Source organism: Alexandromys fortis, unplaced genomic scaffold, assembly GCF_014885135.2.
Source record: "Alexandromys fortis isolate MF-2015 unplaced genomic scaffold, M_Fortis_MF-2015_v1.1 scaffold_37, whole genome shotgun sequence".
Classification (NCBI taxonomy): domain Eukaryota; kingdom Metazoa; phylum Chordata; class Mammalia; order Rodentia; family Cricetidae; genus Alexandromys; species Alexandromys fortis.
Genome location: NW_026067914.1, coordinates 3,526,934 through 3,549,245, shown reverse-complemented (window position 1 = coordinate 3,549,245; position 22,312 = coordinate 3,526,934). Strand labels below are relative to the sequence as shown.

At 45.4% G+C, this 22,312-nt stretch overlaps 1 protein-coding gene across 1 annotated transcript; it reads left to right on the top strand.

Annotated features, from left to right (window-relative positions):
* Positions 1-21,580: 21,580 nt before the first annotated feature.
* Positions 21,581-22,059, top strand: LOC126499696 (60S ribosomal protein L23a-like). Its single transcript, XM_050139007.1, has 2 exons — positions 21,581-21,671; positions 21,770-22,059. The coding sequence occupies exons 1-2, from the start codon at positions 21,581-21,583 to the stop codon at positions 22,057-22,059; spliced, it is 381 nt and encodes a 126-aa protein (XP_049994964.1).
* Positions 22,060-22,312: the final 253 nt, after the last annotated feature.

Here is a 22,312-nt window from a genome sequence, read left to right as displayed (position 1 = left end):
TAGGGATGCTTAATTCCCTGTGGTGTAGTGGCTCGCACCCTCTTGTTCCTTATTTGAAGCATTTCAAACAGAGTGTGTGAGCAGATGTCATTTTTTTTTCCTGGTTAGTACAGTACTGTGAAGCAGGGGTCGTCAGCTTTATCGACTGGTTCGATGGGGCAACCCTTTAACATCATCCTTTGCTGAACCCACTGCATGAACATTGAGAGCTTTCTCAGTTGACAAGGAAGCAGGAGCTGGAGCCTTACTAACTAAGCACATCCTCCTCTGTCCTCCCTGCACACACCCTAGTGGGCTGGAGCTCCACTCACAGGCCCTGTGAATGGGTTGGGAACCAGATTCAGAAGTAGACGACCCAGAAGGGAGTTGAGTGCTGTCCTCAGACCTGCCAAGGCAGGGGGCTCAAAGCCATACCTCCCGCGCCCAGATGGCCTCCAAGACTTTCACTTGGAGCTTCGCATGCTAGCCTCATCCAGATGTGATGTGTCATCTGGTGTCCCCACCCACCCCAGTAGGACGGAACAGTTCATTACAGATGATAGCAACCAGATCAATGAGAGAGGGACAAAGCGAGTCACAGGGCAAACGCAGCACCTCTGGGGGTCACTTCAGGTCAGTGTTCCTTCCCTAATACATGCCAGTGGCTCATGCTTTTATATATATACTTTATATAATACAATTATTTTAATATAGTCATATATAGTGTATATATGAGTGCATATATAAACATGTGTATCTGACAACATAATATGTACTTAATGAGAGCTAGTGCATAGTTGTGTATAGTATATATATTTATACACACATATGCATAAGCTTCTTATTAGTATATTCATTGAATGAATTTAATACGTACATATAATGTGCCATGGTCATCATTATCTCCCCACCCCCCTTTTCTGTGTTCCTCCCACTGATCCCCTTCCCAGGTAGTCCTCTTTCTACATGCACGTCTCAAATATATGTCACATACATTATTAGTTTAGAATTTTAGATTCTTTATAAGAGAAAAAAATGCAACATTTTCTTCTCTGAGTCTAGCTTAGTACACACCGAAATGATTTTTTTCCCCTGCCAGATCCCATGTATGCATTTGACATTTTTCAGTTATTTGACCTCCAACAGCTCCTTTAAGAAATGGGAGGCCAGAGTTATTCACAGGAGACACAGCAAAGGTCAGCCCCTTGCCCAACACCACACAGCAACCATGCGGTGAGCCTGGAATTCAAACCCAGGAATCCTGGCTACAGGGCCCAGGGTCTTAATGGGTTCCACATCCTAGGGGAACTCTCCATATTTAAACAATAAAAGTCCAAATGCATTGTGCCTACCAAACATCTTTTGTTGTCTGTGGAACTCACTTATCCATCCTGTGGAAAATTCCCTTGTCCTCCAGTGACGCTGGGAAAGAGAGGAAGCTGAAGCAAGCCTGGAGTCCAGGCCTCCTGGCATTGGATCTTCAAGTCTCCTCTCTGCCACATTGCTCTCCAGGAAGGACCTTGGGCCATCCATCACTGGAGAAGGCATCCAGCTGCTGACAAGGAAGGGAAAGCCACAGGCCAGAGCTACGTGCAGGACAATTGCATTATGACTGTAATATTGTCATCTTCTATGGCTCAAGAGATATTTGGGGGTTGGCATTAAGGCTACTTTACTACCTAGAGATGTATTTTCTCTGAACCCCGAGTTTACAGATTGTGGCAGTAAAGCCAGAGACTTTGAGTTCCAAATGCGAACCTTTCTCCACTGGCAGACAAACGCCGACTCTCTTTATATGGCTGGTCATGTGACCCTCAAGGTGCTGAGGTATTTAGTTCTGCCACCAACTCTGGTGGCTATGCCGGGAATTAGGAGTCACCATGGTATCTGTTGCTGTTGTGCCTGTGGGCACGGGCTCTTTTCTACCCCTGTGAACTGAATGATTCCTTCATGAATAGAAGGGTGTATTCCTACTGAAGGGACCAGAGGTATGCTTTCCCAAGGAGCTGAAGTGGTCGTTTATTACACATATTCCTCTCTAGTGTTATTTTATTGTAAGCGTGCAATGTGTCTCATACACACACATTTGGCACATAAAGCAGGCTTCGAGGTAATTAGTTTCCTTGTTTTTAAAAGAAGTAAAAAAATAATTAAAAACCACATAAGAATCCTGAGCGCATTGCTGATATCTTAATGAAATCAAATTAGTGGTAACTTGTTAAGTTCTATTTCAAGTCAATCCTATTTAATCCACCTACTCCCTTCCCCCATTTGCCTGCCAAATGTCTTGTAGTCTTCTTACAGAACCCACCTCTGTGCTATTTATGAACATCAAGGACGACTCTATTGTAGGATGAATCTCATGGAATAGTGATTGGCTGCAGATCCGCCACCTATGTGCTTCTTGAAGGTAGGACTCACCAGAAATATCACTACACTCTTGCATAAAGGAGGTGTGTTATCCAGAATTGAATTCTAGGAGAGCTCCCAAGATGCCCTGGTGGTGTACACACCCTGTAAGACATATGTGGATATGGATCGAGAATATGATGGCTGTTACTTTGTGATTTGGTTATGTTATATGGATAAGACCAAGGGACTTTGTAGATAAAATTCAGGCCCCAGCTTATTTGGTGTAGAGTTAGTCTGAAGTGATGGTGGATTTGTCTAATTGGTCACAAGTTGCTTTTAAAAGATCTGGGTCCTGGGGCTGGAGAGATGGCTCAGTGGTTAAGAGCACCGCCTGCTTTTCCAAAGGTCCTGAGTTCAATTCCCAGCAACCACATGGTGGCTCACAACCATCTGTATTGAGATCTGGTGCCCTCTTCTGGCCTGCAGGCAGAGCACTGAGAATACTGTATACATAATTAATAAATAAATCTTAAAAAAAAAAAAGATCTGAGTCCTTCTTGGTAGAGGGGAAATGGCTCCTGATGGCTTTGAAGGTTGCAAAGAACCATGTTTAAAAAGGACCCATGGAGGGAACCGCAAGGGAAGGTCCTGCGGGAGACTCAAAGGAGCTAAGAACGATTCTCAACCCATAGTCAGGAAGAAAAAAAGGAAGGCCTGCTACACATGCACAAGGAAATGAACTCTGCCAACACCCAAATGGGCTTACAAATGGCTTCCCAAGTCGAGCTTCCAGATGGGAACACAGCCAAGCAATACCTCACTCCCAGCCAAATGAACCTCTGAGCAGAGCTATCAGTTATGCCCGATACTCGGAGACTAGGAAGTAACACACATGAGTTGCTCTAAGCAACAGAAGTGATGGCTGTTCACCACACACAGGGAGGAAACTAATACAGCCTGCAATTTGTAAATGCTTGTTGACGTGAGTCAGGCAAGTAGAATATTTAAAATGAGTCTTGACGGGCCTTTCAGCCCGTTGTAGCAAGGTAGACGTCATAGAGAGTTGCCATCATGCCTTCCACCCATGCATTCAACTTAACACACTGCCCAAATCTCCATGAATCCTGGCTTCTGGCTGTCTGGAAAAAGAAAGTGAGATTCTCTCCTGCATCGTTCAGCATTCTTGAGAGATAAAATGTAGAAAAATTGATGTTGAAATGAGACCACCATCGTTTTCAGTCTGCTTACCATGGATGGAGCTCAGGGAGATTAGAAAATGGAAACCACATGTGGAAGGCTCAGCCCTCCTTTAGTTAAATCGCATTTACATAGATCAGTTTTCCTAAGTTAGCTGAACTTAAGCAATTAGAAAAAAATAAAACAAAACTAGACCCCTTTCGCTAAAGCCAGAAAAACATGGATGAGTTAAACCATATCGGATGTAATTGTTTGTTTTGAAAAGTGTTGGGTTTGGGCTGTGTATGTGTGTGTGTGTGTGTGTGTGTGTGTGTGTGTGCGCGCGCGCGTGCGTGTGTGTGTTGCATGTGTCTGTTTGTGTGTGTGTGTGTGTGTGTGCATCTGAAGGGAAATAGAAAAGCTGTCTTTGCAAGTCCTTAAGCTGCCACAGTTGAAATCGAATCCATGTGACTTGGTCTGCCAAAGCCATTGATACTGTGGGTCACCAATGACCCGGGTCAGAGACTCGCTACTCACTCTCCATCTCATTCTCAATCTTACCTCGGGGACAGGGGCAGACAGACGGACTGCAAACAAGACTGAAAACAGAACCCAACTGGATCCTGGGCTTGGACTTCCAGGACCTTGGAATGCCACTCCTCCTTGTGGTCCTGCCATGCTGTGAACCACCCTGCCATTGACAGACACTCTCTTCAATTTCATTTGCCCTTGGCTAAACACAGTTTCCCGTGTCTAAGAAAAGAGACATGAAGCCTTCTGATGGCCTCACTGACAGGAGGCCTTATGGGTAACACACTCCTCTTAGCAGACAATAGTTTGATGAGTTAAGTGTAAATGGATCAGACACATATGGACTGTATTTTTGTGGGAAATACACATGGGTCAGGGACGTAAATAGGGGTGTTGTGAGGGGGTGGGAGGAGAAGGGAATGCTTGGAAAAATGTGGTTTGGGTCTCGCCAATTGCAAAATGCTTGAAATAAATAATCTGAGCTGCTTTGCCCGGCCTACAGTGTGGCTGGCTTTGCCCTTTCCTTCTATTTACATGCTTTTCTGATTCCACTCAGGACAGTGCTGGTCTGGGTCTTAGCTGGATGGTTATAGGAAACTATTTGGGAAGTCACCACATGTGACTTGGTGAGGCCTCTGCCCATGAAGGCCTGAGAGGTGTTGGGGAAGACAGAAGCCTCCTTCTGTCTCTGGGCCAAGTTGAAGTGTGACTTCTCTGGTATAGTCCACCTGTGGAGACCCCCACATCAAGGCTGGGATAATAAGTCATGCTCAGTTTCTTCATCTCTGAAATAAGAATGGAAATGCTTACTGCAGCCTCCAGAGAACTCGGGGTACAGCTGTGTGGAGTTCCAGGGGTATGACCTCTAAAGTTGTGTTTCTGGGATTCACCCCCTGAATTGTAAGGGCCTGGACATATTTTTCATCTCTGTGCTTCTTCAGTCTATACAATGGGGTATATTTATCTGAGTTATATTTTGTGACAGATACTTGACATAAAGTCCCAATAGAATGCTTTCCGCTGATTCACAGCCTCAGGGATTTCCACCCATGGTCAGCTGGTCATGGTGCTTTGGACCTGTGACTAGCCTGCACCTTATGGGAGGGACTACACAGAGATGCATCCTGCCGGCCTGGTGGCGTTAGGGAAACAGAGAGAGAGGGGAGGAACTTGTTGTGGGATAGTTGTCCCCACTGACACTGAGATTGCTAATAAAGTTTACCTTGAATCAGTGGGAGGAATTGGTTGACTGGAATTAGCCAGAGAGGTTTTGGAGGATTCAGATATGGAGACACAGGAAAATATATGGAGGGGCTTAGAGGGATTCTCTGTCTTTTTGATCTGGGAAGTGTGGAGAGAAAGGGTCAGCTGTTGGTTCCTCCACTGCCCTTTGAGTCATTGGTTTTTTACCCCAATATCTGACTCCTGAGTTTTTATTAATATTACAACAATTTAGATAGATGTGTCGGGGCCTGAAGTTCAAGTATCTCCTTCTAACTCAAGCTCCTAGTTCCCCAACTTCCAATAACTTCCTCATCTCCTCAAGGGACTATCATCCTAGTAACATCGCCGACAGGGGACAAAAGTCTAACATTTGCACCTTAGAGGAGTGTTTAGGAAATAAGCTAAAATATGGTAAAGCATCAGGACCCATTAGATAGGGTGACCTTGAGAATAATGCGTGTCCATATATGTAAAGAGCTTAGCCTGGAGGATGGAGTTCAGTGGTTAAAAGCACAGGTCAATCTCGCAGAGAACTCAAGTTCTGCATCCAGCACCCACATCAGGGAGCTGGCAACTGCTTGTAACTCTACCTCCAGAGGATCCCATCACTCATGTGCACACACATGTAATTTAGAAGAAAATAAGTATTTAAAAAATTGATTATTCCACAGTGTTTGTGAAGACTTTCTGGGCTCAAATGCTCACCCCTACCCATAGAAACTGCGTGACATTGGGTAAGGTGTAAGAGCAGCTATTATCATCATCGTCGTCATTGTCATCGTCATCATCATCATCGTTATCTTCATCATCATCGTCATCGTCATCATCATTGTCATATCATCATCATCGTCATCATCATCATCGTTATCTTCATCATCATCAATGTCATCATCATTGTCATATCATCATCGTCATCATCATCATCATTATCTTCATCATCATCATCATCGTTATCTTCATCATCATCGTCATCATCATCATCAGTTCAGTTCTAGGACACCCAGAGCCGTGATACAGAGAAACCCTGTCTTGAAAAAAAAAAAAAGTTCATTCACGAAAGCAGAAAGCTGGAGAAACAGTTTACAATTTTTTTCTTTACAAAACAATCACATGGAATACAAAGACCTTTCTGTTTTCGTTTATATTTGCTGAGATGGTGGGAGGGCCGACTGTCTCTGCATTGATCAGAAAAGCGAAGCTCTTCTGCACAGCATGGAACGCAGGACTTACTGCAATACTTAGATTTACCCCATTGGAAATGGCAAGTGTGGAAGCTCGGGCAAGCCTGCTGCCTTTAGGCCTGCAGTTTCTACAGGTCAGGGTGTGCAGGTGGGACAGAGAGCTGAGTGGGAAGTGGGAGAGTGAGACTGTGCTACGTCACGCTGTCATGCTGCGCAGCTGCTCACTGCCTCTTGCCCTGCTAGCGCAGACCGCCTACAGGAAGAGTAGCGCCTCGTGACTAAGCTACGTGTGCACCTGGCCCACAACACAACCTTGCTCCAGGAGACCCAGTGCACCTGGAGATGCTGTGATCCAGCCATTACTTGTACTTCAGGAGTCTGAGTCAACATGAGTGAGCGGCCCTTATCTCTCCTCCTGCCAGCAGTGACTGCTACTTCACTTTTTCCCCTTCACACCTCTTGCAGACCTCTCCTTCCTTGTCAGCCCTTAATCAAGAGCCACAGAGGATGGGAATTATGGGAAATGTAGTTCCAGCTGAGTTTGGAGCCAAGTCTCTATAGTGATGTGCTCATACAGATTAGAGGGTTAAAATGCTGATGGGCTGGGATGGCCAGTGTACTCTGTTGCTCTCTAACATTTTAAGCTTGGGAAGGCAAGAGGAGCTGAAGCTGAGCGGAGGGCCTCACCAAAGCATTGGCCAAGAAGTTCCCTTGCACTCTCAGATCAAATAGCCAGGGCAGTTCATCTCCACACCTCTGTCCTCCCACCTCCAAAGGGGAACATTTTGTATCCATTCTTGATTTTGGAGTCATGGCTATAGAGAGGCTGAAAACATCCAGTCCCCTTGAGGATTCTGATATCCAGCCGCATCCAAGCGTCACTTTAATTATAATGTTCTTTTCTTTATTATTATTATGTTTGCATGTAAATGCATATACAATGTATGTGTGGGTGACTGTGGGCACACACATGCCATGATATGTGTGTGGAGGTCAGAGGCTAAATTCAGGTGTGGGTTGTCTTCTTCCACTGTGGGATCTGGGATGGAATTCGGGTTGTCAGGCCCATGCAGCAAGTGTTTCCACCTGCCAAGCCATCTTGCTGGCCCTAAGTGGCAATTATTCTTGGTGTTGACCTCATTCTGTTTTTGACATGCATTCCTGCTTAAATCCTCTACAGACGGTCCTGGGCTTGTGATGAGTCTATCTGGGATTCATTTAACTTCATGACGGTGCCAAAAGAATCCATTTCTGATGTTTCATTTTGATCTTTTTCTGGCTGGTGATAAGCGCTATGATGCCCTTTCCTGGAGGTGGGCGGTGGCCATGGGTTTCTTGTTGGTGTAGGTGTATTTGGGTTTGTCTTTCAGTATACAGTTACTGGTAGAGAGGCATTCCACTGTAAATTGGACATGTGTATTTGGACCTACTGGTTTTCTTTGGTGGCCAGTTTCCTCAGAATAGTGGTCCTCAACCTTCTGTGACCTTTAATACAGTTCCCCATGTTGTGGTGACTCCCCCAACCATAAAGTTATCCCATTGCTACTTCATAACTGTAATTTTGCTTCTGTTCAGAACTGTATTATAAATATCTGATATGCGATTCCCAAAGTGATTGCAGCCCACAGGTTAAGAACCACTGTGTTAGACCATGGTTCTACTTTCAGAGTCTCTACTCCTCATGAGTTAAAGATGCTCCTGTTTCCAGAGTCTCTGATCCTCAGCAAATAAGGCTTTGGATATAGTCATGATGGAGCACTGGCTATCATTCATGATGGAGCACTGGATGTAGTTCATGATGGAGCACTGGATATCGTTCATGATGGAGCACTGGATATCATTCATGATGGAGCACTGGGTATCATTCATGATGGAGCACTGATATAGTTCATGATGGAGCACTGGATATCGTTCATGATGGAGCACTGGATGTAGTTCATGATGGAGCACTGGATATTGTTCATGATGGAGCACTGGATATCGTTCATGATGGAGCACTGGTCTAGCATGTGCAAAGCCCAATGCCACAGAAACAAACAAAAACAATAAAATGTAATAGAAATAGTATTCCATTTTCATCTTTCATTTGCATATTTTACGTATCAGAAGTTCACTGAGAGTGCAGTTCAAGTGTGTCTCTCCCATTTCCGACTGTCACTGCTGTAGCCACCCATCTAACATGGGTGGGGAACAGGGATGGAAGTCAGCTGACGCTGAGGTTTGTGCTGCAAAGTCAATACTTGATATGTGGTAGACAGAATCCCCATCTTTAGCTCCTCCTGTTCGTCATTGACTGTGCTACCTGGTGGCAAGCATTCTCTCCTAGTGCAAATGCTCCTCACAGGATGTAAACTACGAAGCTTCAGCAATGCTGGTGACTCTGTCTAGAGGTGGGAAATGGCCAGCTTTAAATGTGGAAACTGATACACAGGGGTCTGTTTACTTATGGCTTCATTCCCGATATTCCAAAATTGTGAGCAAGTTATGACAATTTTTTGCACTTTAGTTTTCTTATTTGTAACATGAGATGGTTGACTTGCACACCTTGCCAAGTTCTTCGAAGTCCTGAGGGTAGCTAGACGACTATTTGGGTGACAGTGAACATGGCATGTAAGTGTTCATCACTCCTCAGTCAACAGCAAAGAGCAATGCACCTACTTCATATGTTGGTTTCTGTGATACTTTGGATTATTAGTTAGGAAGTGTTTGCTTCCTTTCCTTTCTTTGATGCAGACCATACTCCCTTCTTCTCCAGACTTTGGACTTGGCCATACAGTTTACTCTGGCCCATGGGCTATGAGCGAATGTGATGAACTGTGGTTGGTTGTTTAACTGTTTTTGCTCTTGGGGCAGGTGCCACCCAGCTCCCAGATAAACACACAGAGGCTTATTCTTTCTTATAAATGCCTGGCCTTAGTTTGGCTTGTTTCTAGCCAGCTTTTCTTAACTTAAATGATCCCTTGGGGCTTTTATCTTTTTCTGTTCTACATAAATTTTTTGACTTCTTACTCTGTGGCTATCTGTGTAGCTGGATGACTGGCCCTTGGCATTCTCCTTTCCTTCTCTTCTCGTTCCTTGATCTCTCTTCCCAGATTTCTCCTCCTATTTATTCTATCTGCCTGCCAGTCCGACCTGTCCTTGCTCCTGCCTTGCTATTGACTGTTCAGCTCTTTATTAGACCAATCGGGTGTTTTAGACAGGCAACGTAGCACAGCTTCACAGAGTTAAACAAATGCAATGTAAAAGAATGCAACACATCTTTGCATCGTTAAACTAATGTTCCACAGCATAAACAAATGTAAGACATCTTAAAATAATATTCCACAATACTAAATGGGTGGAGGTTTTTGATGCTATTCCATGCTTTGCCTTGATTCCATTTTCAGGTACTCACTGAGAACAGAAGAGTCAGAGATGTGGAAGGCCCCCAAACTCCACTGAGTGCAGAAAGCACAGCTTCTCCCACGGAGCTCAGGTAGGACAGCTCACAGTGTTCAGATCTGTTAGTATGAAATTAAGTGTTGCTATAAACTGTTCTATTCAGGGTGCTTTGTTACACGGTGTTATTGTGGCAGCTGATGGCTGGTAGAGCGTACAGCTAAGAGTTATTCATAGTTAGACTCTGGATTTCATAAAGTTTAAAAAGCTCTGAGTTTTCCTACTCTCCCATCCAGTTAGATCATCCAATAGTTTTTTTGTCTGTGTGTGCTTAGGTGAAAGAGCTTGAGAAATAATAAAATCCCGTAGAGAAAAAGGAAAATAAGGAAAACTATAGGCCAGACTTTCTGAGGGAAGGAGAACTGTGTGGATGAGGGATGAAAGAAGCCACAGCTACAGCTGAAGTATGATTTTTTTTTCTTCTTTGAATCCCCAAGCACATATTTCTCCACAGACACTATTTTGTTCTGTTGCGTTATTTTGTCCACTTTTATATTCCGGTTTTGTACAGTCTCTGAAATTCCAGGAAGAAGGTGAAAGAATAACATTGCACATCGCTCCAGCTTGTGCTGTGTTTATATCACGGTGGACCATTCACCAGGGCTTAACCTCAGAATGACCTTTCTGCTTCCAGACCAGGCAGCAGGGCCTTGCTGGCAAGCTGGCTGGCCAGGCATGCTTCCCTTGTCACATTGTTTGTGTCCACGGTCACAAATGTGGTGCTTGGGAGTAAGCTTTAGCAGTTCCTGGGTTATTTTACTGCGGCGGCCTGTGCATTGTGTGCTTTGGGTCTTTCGTCATGGGTATCTGGTGTGAACAGACATGTTGTTCACCACCACCATACATGTGGAAGGGAGGAAAGAGGATGAGGGAAGTTTCAGACGCCATTCTCAACCCCCTTTCGCTCCAGATGTTCGCAGCATCATTTTATGTTCTTCTTAAAGTTTTGAAACATCTTTTTAAAAAATTAACTAATTAATTTTTTTTTACATACCAGTCCCAGGTCCCCCTCCCTCCTCTCCTTCTTTTCCCAATTTTAGAACATCTTAACTACTATAAAGATAGTTATCACACCATCATCTAAATCAGTGATTCTCATCCTATGGGTCATGACCCCTTGGGGGGGGGAATCAAACACCCCTTTCACAGGGGTTGCATGTAGATATTTATATTATAATTCATCATAGTAGCAAAATCACAATTATGAAGTAGCAGCAACAAAAATAATTTCATGGTTGGGGGTCACCACAACATGAGGAAGAGTTCTAAAGGGTCCCTATATTAGGGGGGTTGAGAATAGCTACTCTAAATATAAGAATAAGGGATCTTTGGCTATTCTTGTTCGAATGACTGGACTGAAGACAGGCTGTATCATATAGAAAGACCCAAGGAACAGTTCAAAGCAGACTATGGAAGGATAGTTCTGTTTCTCAGCGTCCTCCCAGGGTTTCTGAGGTCATTACAAGGCTGGGCTTATTTGTAGCTGGATTGGGGTGGGGCTATCTCTACCATCAGCCTGTGCTCAGGTTTTATCTCTGGACTGATTGCATCTACATTTGGGTATCGAGTGATTTGCCTGCTTAAACTGTATTGGATTCAGCTCCCTCGAGGACAACAGAAACTGCTTAATATTTTAGAGAGAGCTCAGCAGTGCTCGTACCTAGGGAATTCTATTTCCTCTATTCAGGGTATCCAAGTCTGTGTCCCCCATACTGGCTGGGCAGAACTGCCCCGAGAATGCAAGTTATTTCAGTTGGCTAATGGGTGTCCAGAAACATGAGTTCATTCCTTGTGCTTATTGAAAGTCAGAGTAGTTTATAATAGAAGCTTTTCTTTGGTAGCCTCCAAAACAGCTCCAAGATTATACGCCTACCTAGGTAACCAAACGAGAAGATGAGATTAAAGATATGAGGCCAGACTAGATTAAAGAGAGAACATAAAGCAGATGACAAATAGAATAATGATATATTTAATCCAAATAAGTCAGTTATTACCTTATATGGTAGTTATTCTATATTGCAATAGAAAGGTAATGGTTATTGGACTGGATTTTAAAAAAAACCCTCAATATATATATATATATATATATATATAGTTTACAAATAAGAATACACAAACCTTTAATTTCTGTCTATAAAGAACATAGTCCTTCTCAAAAGCAATGTGGCCACATGTGCTGAGAGCCAAGTATTCGTCCTCCACCTTGATCTTATGTCGCTTAAATGGTGTAAGTCCTCAGAGTCTGGACCAAGATAGGCCTTGCTAAAATTGCGTTTCTTCCCTGAACAAACGGTGTGATTTTGGGCAAACGAATCAGTTCTCTTTCTTCATCTGTACAAAGGAAATAATTAGCACCTTTCTTGTAGGAATGTCGTGAGAAGCCAATGACGTAATAACGTAATGAAGTGCTTAGCAAAGAGCCTGGCATGTAGCATCCACATACTATGTGTTAGCAGTTTGTCCTGGTTAGCTTTAGCTGTCACCTTGATCCAGACTAGAGCCATCAAAGGAAGCCTTGATAGAGACATTACCAATATCAGATTGGCCTGTCGGCAAGCCAGTGGGGGATTGTCTTAATTGTTCATTGATGCAGGGAAGCCCAATCCACCGTGGGCAGTATCATCCCTAGGGAGGTGGTTCTGAGCTGTATCAGAAAGCCAGCTAAGCATGAGGCTGAGCAAGCCCCAAATCAGCTTTCTTGCATGGTTTCTGCTTACGCTCTCCCTCTGACACCCCCCCCCCCCCAATAATGGACTGTGACTTGGGAGTGTAAGTCAAATAAACGCTTTTCCCTAAGTTGTTTGTGGCCAGAGTTGTAATCACAGCAGCAGAAAAGAAACCCTGAGTACATTGGTAACTCTTGCTAATGCTACTACATTCTTAACTCTTGATCTTAGCCGAAAGGCCTTGGGGTGGTGGTGTTACTACTTTTATCAATCTCTATCAAAAAGATAACTAAATCAGAGAAAAAGAATATGTACATTAATGATGTCTATTGCATCCTGTCAGCATTAAGAAATCACAGTCTGAGTACATGTAGGGCAACTCGAGTGCTCTGTGTGCAGAATCCACATTAAGAAATTACAGTTTGAATGTCTCACTAATTCGTCCATCCATTCAGCAAAGATATACTGAGCTACTGCTGTCTGCCAGGCATTAATTAACACTGTCTGGGATACATCAGTGTTGTGGCTTTAAGGTGAAATGACTCCCTGTAGACTCCCATATTTGAACATTGCTCTCAAGCTGGTGGCACTGATTCAGAAGGCTGTCAGATCTCTAGAAAGTAGAGCCCCGCTAGAGGAAGTCAGTTCCTAACTGTGGATGTTGAAATTCGGTCTCCACTTCCTGTCTTCTCTCTGCTTTGCAAGAGTAGATAAAATGTGACCAGCCTCCTCCTGCTCCTGCCACTGCCCCTTCTCTCCTAGATGGGCTGCGTCAGCTTGAACTACAAGCCAAAACAAACCATTTCAGTGGCTTCTTGTCGGATATTTGAATACCAGGACGATAGTAACTAACAAGTTAGTTACCAATAAGCCAGGTAGGGCCAAGCTCCCCCGCTTTCAGGAAGAGAAGTGTGGAGCTAAATGGAGGCACAGATTCGGTGGAACGTTCTACAACATTTTGAACAATAGAAACGAAGACATGAACTAGTCTCGTGAAAAATGAAAGGCAGCAGGAGGAAATATAAATGGCTCAACCATATGTGTGGGCAGACAAATTGGAATGGAACATTCGAAAATGGAAGCGCCTGTTAGTGATGGGATCGTGTATTGGTTTTTCAATCATTTGTGAAAGACTTCACAATGTTATATATTCATCTATACGAATTCATATGTATTTGTGAGTAATTGAGAAAAGTGAATTGGCACTAAGACCAGATTCTTATGGTTTGGGAATCAACATGAGGCTTCAGGCAGATGAGGAAATTGATTATATGACAGGGATATTCCAAAACAGAAATGACTCTTGCAGCTCTTCTGTGCCCGGGGAACGGTGGAATTCATGCCAGGGAAAGGCAGTCCTTGGCCAGCGAAGCCTTAATAAGCAGATGAGTTAACAAGGCTCCCATGCCTGAGAGAGAGTTCGGAGTTAACCATGTCTGGAGTGGCAGTGGCAATTTTCCGCTCCCCCTCGGCAGTGTGAGGAGATGAGGGAGAAAAAGCACTTCAGATGCGGGAGGGAATGAGGAAAGGGAGATGTGTGTGTCTGAAGAAGGGAAGCATGGCAGAGGTGCAACCACAATTTATTTTATCTTCAAATAACTTTAATTTTGTTGCTTATATCTGTTGATGATTCAGTGTGGTATTTCCACCACTGCACATGCTGCAGAGGATTCAATGTGACCTTGCTGCTGCCCACCTCCCCTTTTCTAACCTGCGTTAATCACCATTCTGCATTCAAGTATTCTCTCTCTCTCTCTGTGCTTACACATGTGCCATGATATACCTGTGAAGGTCAGACACAGAGGAGAACAATGTATGTCAGTGTTCACCTTCTACTTTGTTTGAGACAGGTTTTCTTGTTTTTTTTTTTTTTTTTTTTTTTTTTTTCAGTTGCAGCTGCAAGATTCTCTTCTCCAAGCTTCTAGGGAATTTCTTGTATCTGTCTGTTTCCTATCGCTCCACAGGGGAACTGAATTTACAGGTGTGCACTACTGAACCCAGACATGAGCTCTTGGGATTCGAACTCAGGTCCTCCTATTTCCAGAGAAAATGTTCTTACCCACTGAGCAAACTCCTTAGAACTAGGTGGGTTGTCTTTAGTTCCCTGTATGAGCAATAGCAACTTGAAAAACACTGATTGGTAATATTTCATTTTAAGATATTTGCTGTTCTGTGTTCTGCCTAAACTTTAATAACACTATGACAGGGGGTTGTTGTCATTTGGGGAATGCAGTAGGGAAGGGACAGAGTCTATGGGTAAACAGATGTATAGAGCAGCAAGACATGCAGGCAGTGAGACGACAGGCAGAACTGGAGCACCTGGAAAAGAAAATTGAAGTGTGATGTGGCCAAGAGAGTGCAAGCCCCTCAGCCCTTAGAAGTGTGGAAGGGGGTTCCATACTTCCACAGCATGGGACTCGGGTTGTTTAGTTTGGATATTTAAAGGAAGGATAGTATAGTGATTTGAAAGAAAATGGCTCCCAATGGGAGTGGCACTATTAGGAGGTGTGGCCTTGTTGGAGGAAGTGTGTCTCCATGGGGGTGGGTTTTGAGATCTCATACACCCAGTGGCACAGACCACTTCCTGTTGCCTGTAGATCAAGATGTAGAACCCCCAACTCCTTCTCCCAGCACCATGTTTCCCAGCCTGCTGCCATGTCCCGCCACGACAATAAAGGACTGAGCCTCTGAACTGTAAACCATACATTACATGTTTTCCTTTATAAGGGTTGTCATGGTCATGATGTCTCTGCACAGCAGTGGAAACCCTGACTAAGACAGAGGGTGTCCTAGGACGGTCACATTGCCTAGGAAGGCCTGAGAGGTCACAGCCGGGGCTTACCTTTCCCATGTCACTTTCTTTGGGACCTTTAATTGTTTCATTGCTACCACTAACCACGATCTTTCAGGAACAGACACCAGCCTTCCTAGCGCCCTTCCTTTTAGGTAAAGTCTAAAAAGGGCTTGCTTTGCCATGGAAGCTTAGGAACAGGTCTGCTGACCAATCCTGCAGGAGGGAGGGCGGGTGTAGATGGTGGTGCTGTGACAAGGACAGAGAACATGGAACAAGCATGTAGGTGAGTTGAATAGCATCGAGAGGGCTCAGGTGTGGGAGTAGGGAGGGTTGTCAGGAACATCCTCCATCTAGGCACAGATCGGGCTGTCTCGAGATTCCTTCTCCTTAGACACTGTGTTCGTGGCTCTTCCCCTGGAAGTTTCTAGAACAGAAGCCCTGTATGTCATAGGTGTCCCCAGGTGTGTGTTGGGAGGAATCCTGCCTAGTCAGGTATAGGCAATTTGGAGAGAGTTACCTGTCGGGAGTTAAACACCCAGTAATGCAATGAATGCAACTGCTTTTTGTTTTCATTATGTACTAACAATTCTGACCCTCAGGGACAACTCCCCCATCTGTGGGTAGGCAGTTAGAGCTGTCCTCTACCTTTTAGTCTGTATCATGTGTGTGATGGAGGACGGCGGGAGCCAGGGATCTTCCCAAAGGCAGTGGATACAGGAAGAAACCCCAAATTCCTCAATGGGTAAATAAGGAACATTCAGGACTCAACTTGAAAGACTTGAGGCCGGCCAAGGGTGGGACAAGGAAATCCTCAGAAGTCAGCAGGTGAGCAATGGTTAAGCAAATTTCAGTGCCAAGCAGGGTGGCAGCTTGGTAAACAGGCAGCTCACATTCTGGGTTAGCTCTTGGGGATTAGCCTCTTTGCAGAGAAAAGCTAGGAGCTAATCTCAGAGAAGGTGGGGAGACGGCTGGAGCTTCTTTTACGAAAGATCCCAAGAAGACCTGGAGAGGAAGTTCAAAGACAAACTAGGAAAGGTGCCCTGGGCCTTCTCAGATCCTGGGGAACGTTGTAGGCGATTGGATGGGAGGAAGCCCAGATCTGCCATAAATCCAGGAACACAGATCTCAGAGCGGGGTTCCCCAGAGCAGAAGCATCACGTGGGAATGTGCTAGAAATATACATGTCTAGTTCCCATCCCACATTAGTGAATGAGAAATCGGGCCAGAGCCAGAAATGTGTGCTCTAGTGAATAGTCCCGATGTCCCTGCCTTCCACCCCGAGGATGCTGGCTCCCTTGGAGAAGTGGCAGCAGACGCTCCTCCGGAGGCCTATGCTAGGTCCCTGGGGAATCTGGATTGCAGAGGAATGATCAGACAGGGGAGTGCAAAAGGTGCAGGCCAGCTTTCTAGAGAAATTTATGAATAATATGCATTAGCCACTGGGTCGGAAGACTATTGTGAGGGATTCCAAGGAAAGGCCATTCAATCACGCTCTTTCATCATCTCATTCTCCTAGGTTTCAGAAATTTAATACGATGGTGTAACCCAGACCTCAACGCCTGGGCAAGTTCTTCTAGGTGTCTGAGCACAATCCCTTCTGTACACCCAAACCTTGAGATAACACAACCCTAAAAACTGATAACTTCGGTTGTAAAAACCTGGATCCCAGAGTTCACACAAAGAAGGGGATATGAAAGGGAAAGGGCTGCTTAGGATCTATGTGCCCTTGGCAGGCCAGGTGGCTCCGAGTTTCGTGGTTACTCCTGGTGGCCTGGAGAAGCCCCGGGGGCTGGAGAAGGCTGTGTCATCACACCTTGGAGCAGGTGCAATGGAGCAGAAAGTGCATCATTCTCAGGTTCCACACTTGGTTCAACTTGGCTCTCTCATTTATAAGCTCTGTGACCTTGGGCCGAGTCTTTATTGACTTGAGACTTTACTAACTGATGGTAACTCACCCTTGGCGATGAGGGTAAGCTGTAGTGGCTCATCGTCACCAGAAGTTTGGGGCAGTACCCTAGAGGATACTAGAGAAGTGGTAGGACCCAGATGCTGAGGGGCATGGCAGTTTTCCCTGCGACAACCCTTCTTGCCAGAGTTTATTTTGTTATTTAGCCAGTTTGGCAAATTTACCCTAATTTATCGAGCCGCCCCATGTTTCCCGGAGAGGGTGGTTATTTCACCTGTGGGTGTGGTCGCCGGAGACGCTGGGTGGTTTGGCACCATTTCATCTCTAGGATGTTTACGCAGGCCTTCCATGGCAGCATCATTTACAAATTGGTCACCACAAATGGTATTGCCTCTACTGACGGCCAATGGGCTCTACTGGGAAAACGAGGTCTGAGCTCTGGGCCACCTGCAGGGACAGGGTGGGGAGTCATGGCCAGGAGGGTTTGACTGAAGCCTCAGACAGGCCTGTGTGAGCAATCAAGGTCATGGGGTTTAAAGGCAATGGGAGGGGCCTTTCCTTGGCCAAACCGGTCTTTGTTCTTGAGCAGCCACAGACTGCCTTCTCAAGGTCAGATATTGGCTAATGAGGAAGGGGGTTTTCCTGTCCTTCACCCATTCCTAGCCCAAGGTGGCTCCAGCCCAGAGTTGTAAAACTGTGTGGAAGAAGAACCTGAGGAGACTGTGTGAGGTGTCAGACCCAAAGGCGCTCCAGAGAGCCAGCCTTAGTTATCTGGATGTGTGAGCATGTTACCTTGCATGGTTAAGAGTTGGCAGATGGGTTTGACTTGAGGAGCTTGAGTGGAAAGACCCAATTGAACCGGAAGTTCCAGAAAGTGGAAAGGGACACAGGGGAACGTCACAGGGCCACATGGTCGTGGAAGGAGGATGATGTCTGGCAGTCACTGTGACTGACTTTGCAAATGGACCTACAGTCGTGGGGGGTGGACAGCCTCAAAACTAAACCAAGGCAAGGCAAAGGATTCTCTGCCAGAGCCTCCCCCCAGCAAGGAGTGCCATGCTAATGACAGCTGCAGCCCAGTGAGAGCTGGGTCCCGCTCCTAACCATAACTGTAAGATAGTAAACTTCCATTGTATGGGGTCGCCAAATTGGAGCAATTTTTAAACCAGCCACAATGAGGCTCTGGACAAGTATTCAGGTTAATCCTGTCTGTTGGTCTTCCAATGCCAAGAAGGGTCCTGTAGTCTCTGACCCTAATGTCTGAGGTTGGGGCATGAGTTGGCTTTCTTTCCCGAAGATCTGAGCTCAGAGCTGCAAGTTCAGGCTAAGGGGGTGGGGTATGCTCACACTTTGGGGGAGGCTTTCAGGGCGTCATGAGAAGCCTGGGCATCAAACATGGTGGGTGGTGTGGAGAACTACGGCTTTGACCCAGCTGCTAGGCTTGGGCTCGTAACATTCAGCAGGAGAGGCTTAGCCTCTTGTTTGGACTTGTCCTAAACATTGCATCTTTCTTAGATCTTGAACATCCCTTACTGTCATCGACAGAACCAAGGATTTAGACTTGGTTCTCTCCCAGGCAAATTACTTACGGATTGTGTAACCCTGGGCAAATTGCTTCACTTCTCCAAAATGATGTTTCCCTGTTTATAAACAAGCACTTGGCTGTGTTGTTATAAGCAGGGCTGTTAGGAAAGTATAAACGGCACTGAAGAGAGCACCTGCACAGCGGCTGACTGACACACAGCTGGAACATCCTCTCCAACTTGTGAAAGGCCGTGGAACCGAGTGCAGGCATCTTCATGCTGGCCCAGGGGAAGGCCATCACAAACCAGAGGTCTGGGGCTTCTGGGAATGCAATTAAGCGGGCGGTGTGCTCCCCAGCCCCTCGGAAACAAGTTGTGCAGCTGCTGTCTGCACCCAGGTTTTAGGGTAGGGCAGGTGTCAGGAAGTTGTACAGCCCAAGGCATTGCTAGGTCTTGGAGGGGTCTTGATGGCCCTCTCAAGGGAAGTAGATCAGAAGGGCTTGGTGGGCCTTGGATATGGCTGTTCTTTCTGGAGAGCAAACACCTTCAAGCCTCCTATCAGTCCCTGGGAAGGCTATTTCTCAGGTCGCCCCCCCCCCCAGCCTGGTATGCTTTCCCCACCTTGGATCTTGCCTTCTGTAGCTAATAGGCGTCTGCACCTGGAGCAGGTCTATCCCTGACTTTATAGTGTTCTCTTGCATCTACCAGCCTGCAATGAACTCTCTGCAGCAGGAGCCGTTTGCTCCCACACTTCTTTAGTGCTCTGAAAGATCCCCTGGCTTCTGCCTGTGTCCCTTCCCTCCTAAGGCCTATGGTCTCAGGCCACCCAGAGCCCAGCAGGCTGGGCCTCCACTCAGCAGACTCCTGTACCTGCTCCTGAGTAAGCAAGGGTAATGCTTGGCACTTAGTATTCCTAATGGTTAAATTCCAATCCATTCTGTCTCCCTAAATGGGAAGATAGTGAAAATAAGAGAATGTGTAAGTCCTTGGTTTTCTTTGGATTCTTGATTCCACTGAGAACCGAATGCCCCTATTCTGACCCTTCCAGGCCTTACCAACTACAACTAACTGCGTTTCCAACGTTCCCTAAAGTTGCAGCTCTTACCAGGCCATTTTTCCCCCTCACTGGGCCCTTTTTTTTTTTTTTTTTAAATAGAGAAACAAAATCTGAAACATTATCTTCCAGGTACATAGTATGCTTCTCTGGTGAGCAGAAAGCAGCAGGCCTGGGCCCTAAGTGAATGCTGGTCTGTTGGCGGTGTGCCCTTGACCAGGTCTCAGACACATCACCCCAAATTGAAGCTGGAATCAAGCTACAAATTGCTATATGACCCAGACTCTTGGCACTTGTTCACAATGGGAATTTGGAATGAAATGTAGCTGGGACTGCTAAATGCCTAGAGCCCTTTGTTTCTTCTCTGTAACCACTGCCGGGAAAGACGCATCCAACTAATGCACCCCAGGTGCTTGCTCATAAATCCAAATGAATTGGGACTTGGTAACACGTCAGATGTGGTGGTGGTTTGAGTATGAATGGCTCCCATAGGCTCAGACGTTTGAATGCTTGGCTTATTAGGGAGTAGCACTACTTTACAGGGACTAGGAGGTGTGGCCTTCTTGGGGTGGGTGTGGCCTTGTTGAAGGAGGTGTGTCATTGGAGGTGGACTTTGGGGTTTCAAATGCCCAAACCAGGCCCAGTGTCACTCTCTCCTACTGCTGATCCAGATGTAGAACTCTCAGCTTCCTCTCCAGAACTATGTCTACCCGTGTACCGCCAAGCTTCCCCCAGCACCGTATCTGACTGTGTCCCGCCACGCTTCCTGACAGGGCAATAATGGACTGAACCTCTGAAACTGTACGTCAGGCCCAGTTGAATGTTTTCCTTTATAAGAGTTGCCGTGGCCATGGCATCTCTTCACAGCGACTGGCCAAGACAGACGTCAACAAGGTCTCTTTTTGAGTTACTAGATTTTTCCTTGGGGACATATCTTTGGTGTTCTCTTTAGGCTATGAGTTTTTTTTTTTTTTAAAGGACCACATAGGAAAAACATGCATGCAGCGCTCTCAGAGTGAGAAAAATAAAGGAAAATTGTTTGACCAAAATCTGGATTATTGAGAAGACTTTCACTAATTGAAGATTAGGGGCTGTGAAGATGGCACAGATACGGTATAGATAAGTCGCTTGCTACGTGAGGGTGAAGATCAGAGTTGAGACTGTCAGAACACACGTGAAACACTGGGCATGGATGGGGTTGCATGTGATCCCAGCAGTTAGGAGGCAGAAAAGGGGACCCTGGGGGCAAGCTGGCAAGCTAGAATAGTTGGAACCAGTGAGTACCAGATTCAGAGAAGCACTGCTTAAAGAAGTAGGTGGAGAGCACCTCCAGGCCTCCATGGGCACAAGTGTTCAAATGCATTCGTACATGTGCATCTACACACGCGTGTGGCATAAATAGATGGATCAATTCTACATGCACACATGCCACATGCATGAAATGTTTATTAATCACCAGGCATTAATTATGTTACATTCTGAGATGGTAAAACATAATTGGTACTAATTAATGGATTATGCACCCGCAGCCTTCAGTGATGAATAAAAAAAGTCAGTTTTTTTCTCTTTGATTCTCTAGGCCGTTTGTCTTTCCATCATTAATACAAATTCATCATGCCGCTCAAGGCTGAGTGGAGATAGACTTCCCTTTAAACCAATGATCCTAAAGCTGGGTGGCTTTGCAATCAAGGGGTTATTTGGCAATGTCAAGAGAATCAATTAGAAGCTATTAGAGGAGTCAGCCCTTTTTGCCAAGATGGCGCCAAAAGCAAAGAAGGAAGCTACTGCCCTTCCCAAAGCTGAAGCCAAAGTGAAGGCCTTGAAAGCCAAGAGGGCAGTGCGGAAAGGCATCCACAGTTATAAAAATAAGAAGATCCATACATCACCCACTTTCCAGCAGCCCAACACCCTGTGACCCCAGAAGTAGCTCAAATACTCCCAAAAGAGCACATCCGGCTTGACCACTACACCATCATCAAATTCCCCCTGACTACCGAGTCAGCCATGAAGAAGATAGAAGATAACAACACATTTGTGTTCACTGTGGACGTCAAGGCCAGCAAGCACCAGATCATACAGGCTGTGAAGAAACTCTTCGACATAGATGTGGCCAAAGTCAACACCCGCATTAGGCCCAACAGAGAGAAGAAGGCATATGTTCGATTGGCTCCCCATAAGATGCTCTGGATGTTGCCAACAAAATTGGGATCATCTAAATTGAGTCCAGCAGGATAATTCTAAATATATACTTTTTCACCATATAAAAGAAGCTATGATAGGCCAAAGATGCTGGGAAACAAGAACCTAAAGACTTATCTATGTTGATTTGTGAACTGTGGCTAAGATATTTCACATTACTCTTGTCCAGCAGAGGGTAAGAGTTCCGTAATTCCCACATGTTCCCACCTTGGCTGTAATAAGCTTTCTTTTCGGTAGCCTTTCTGACTAGGTTGTGGTGGACTATCATTGCAGTTTTAATTTACATTTC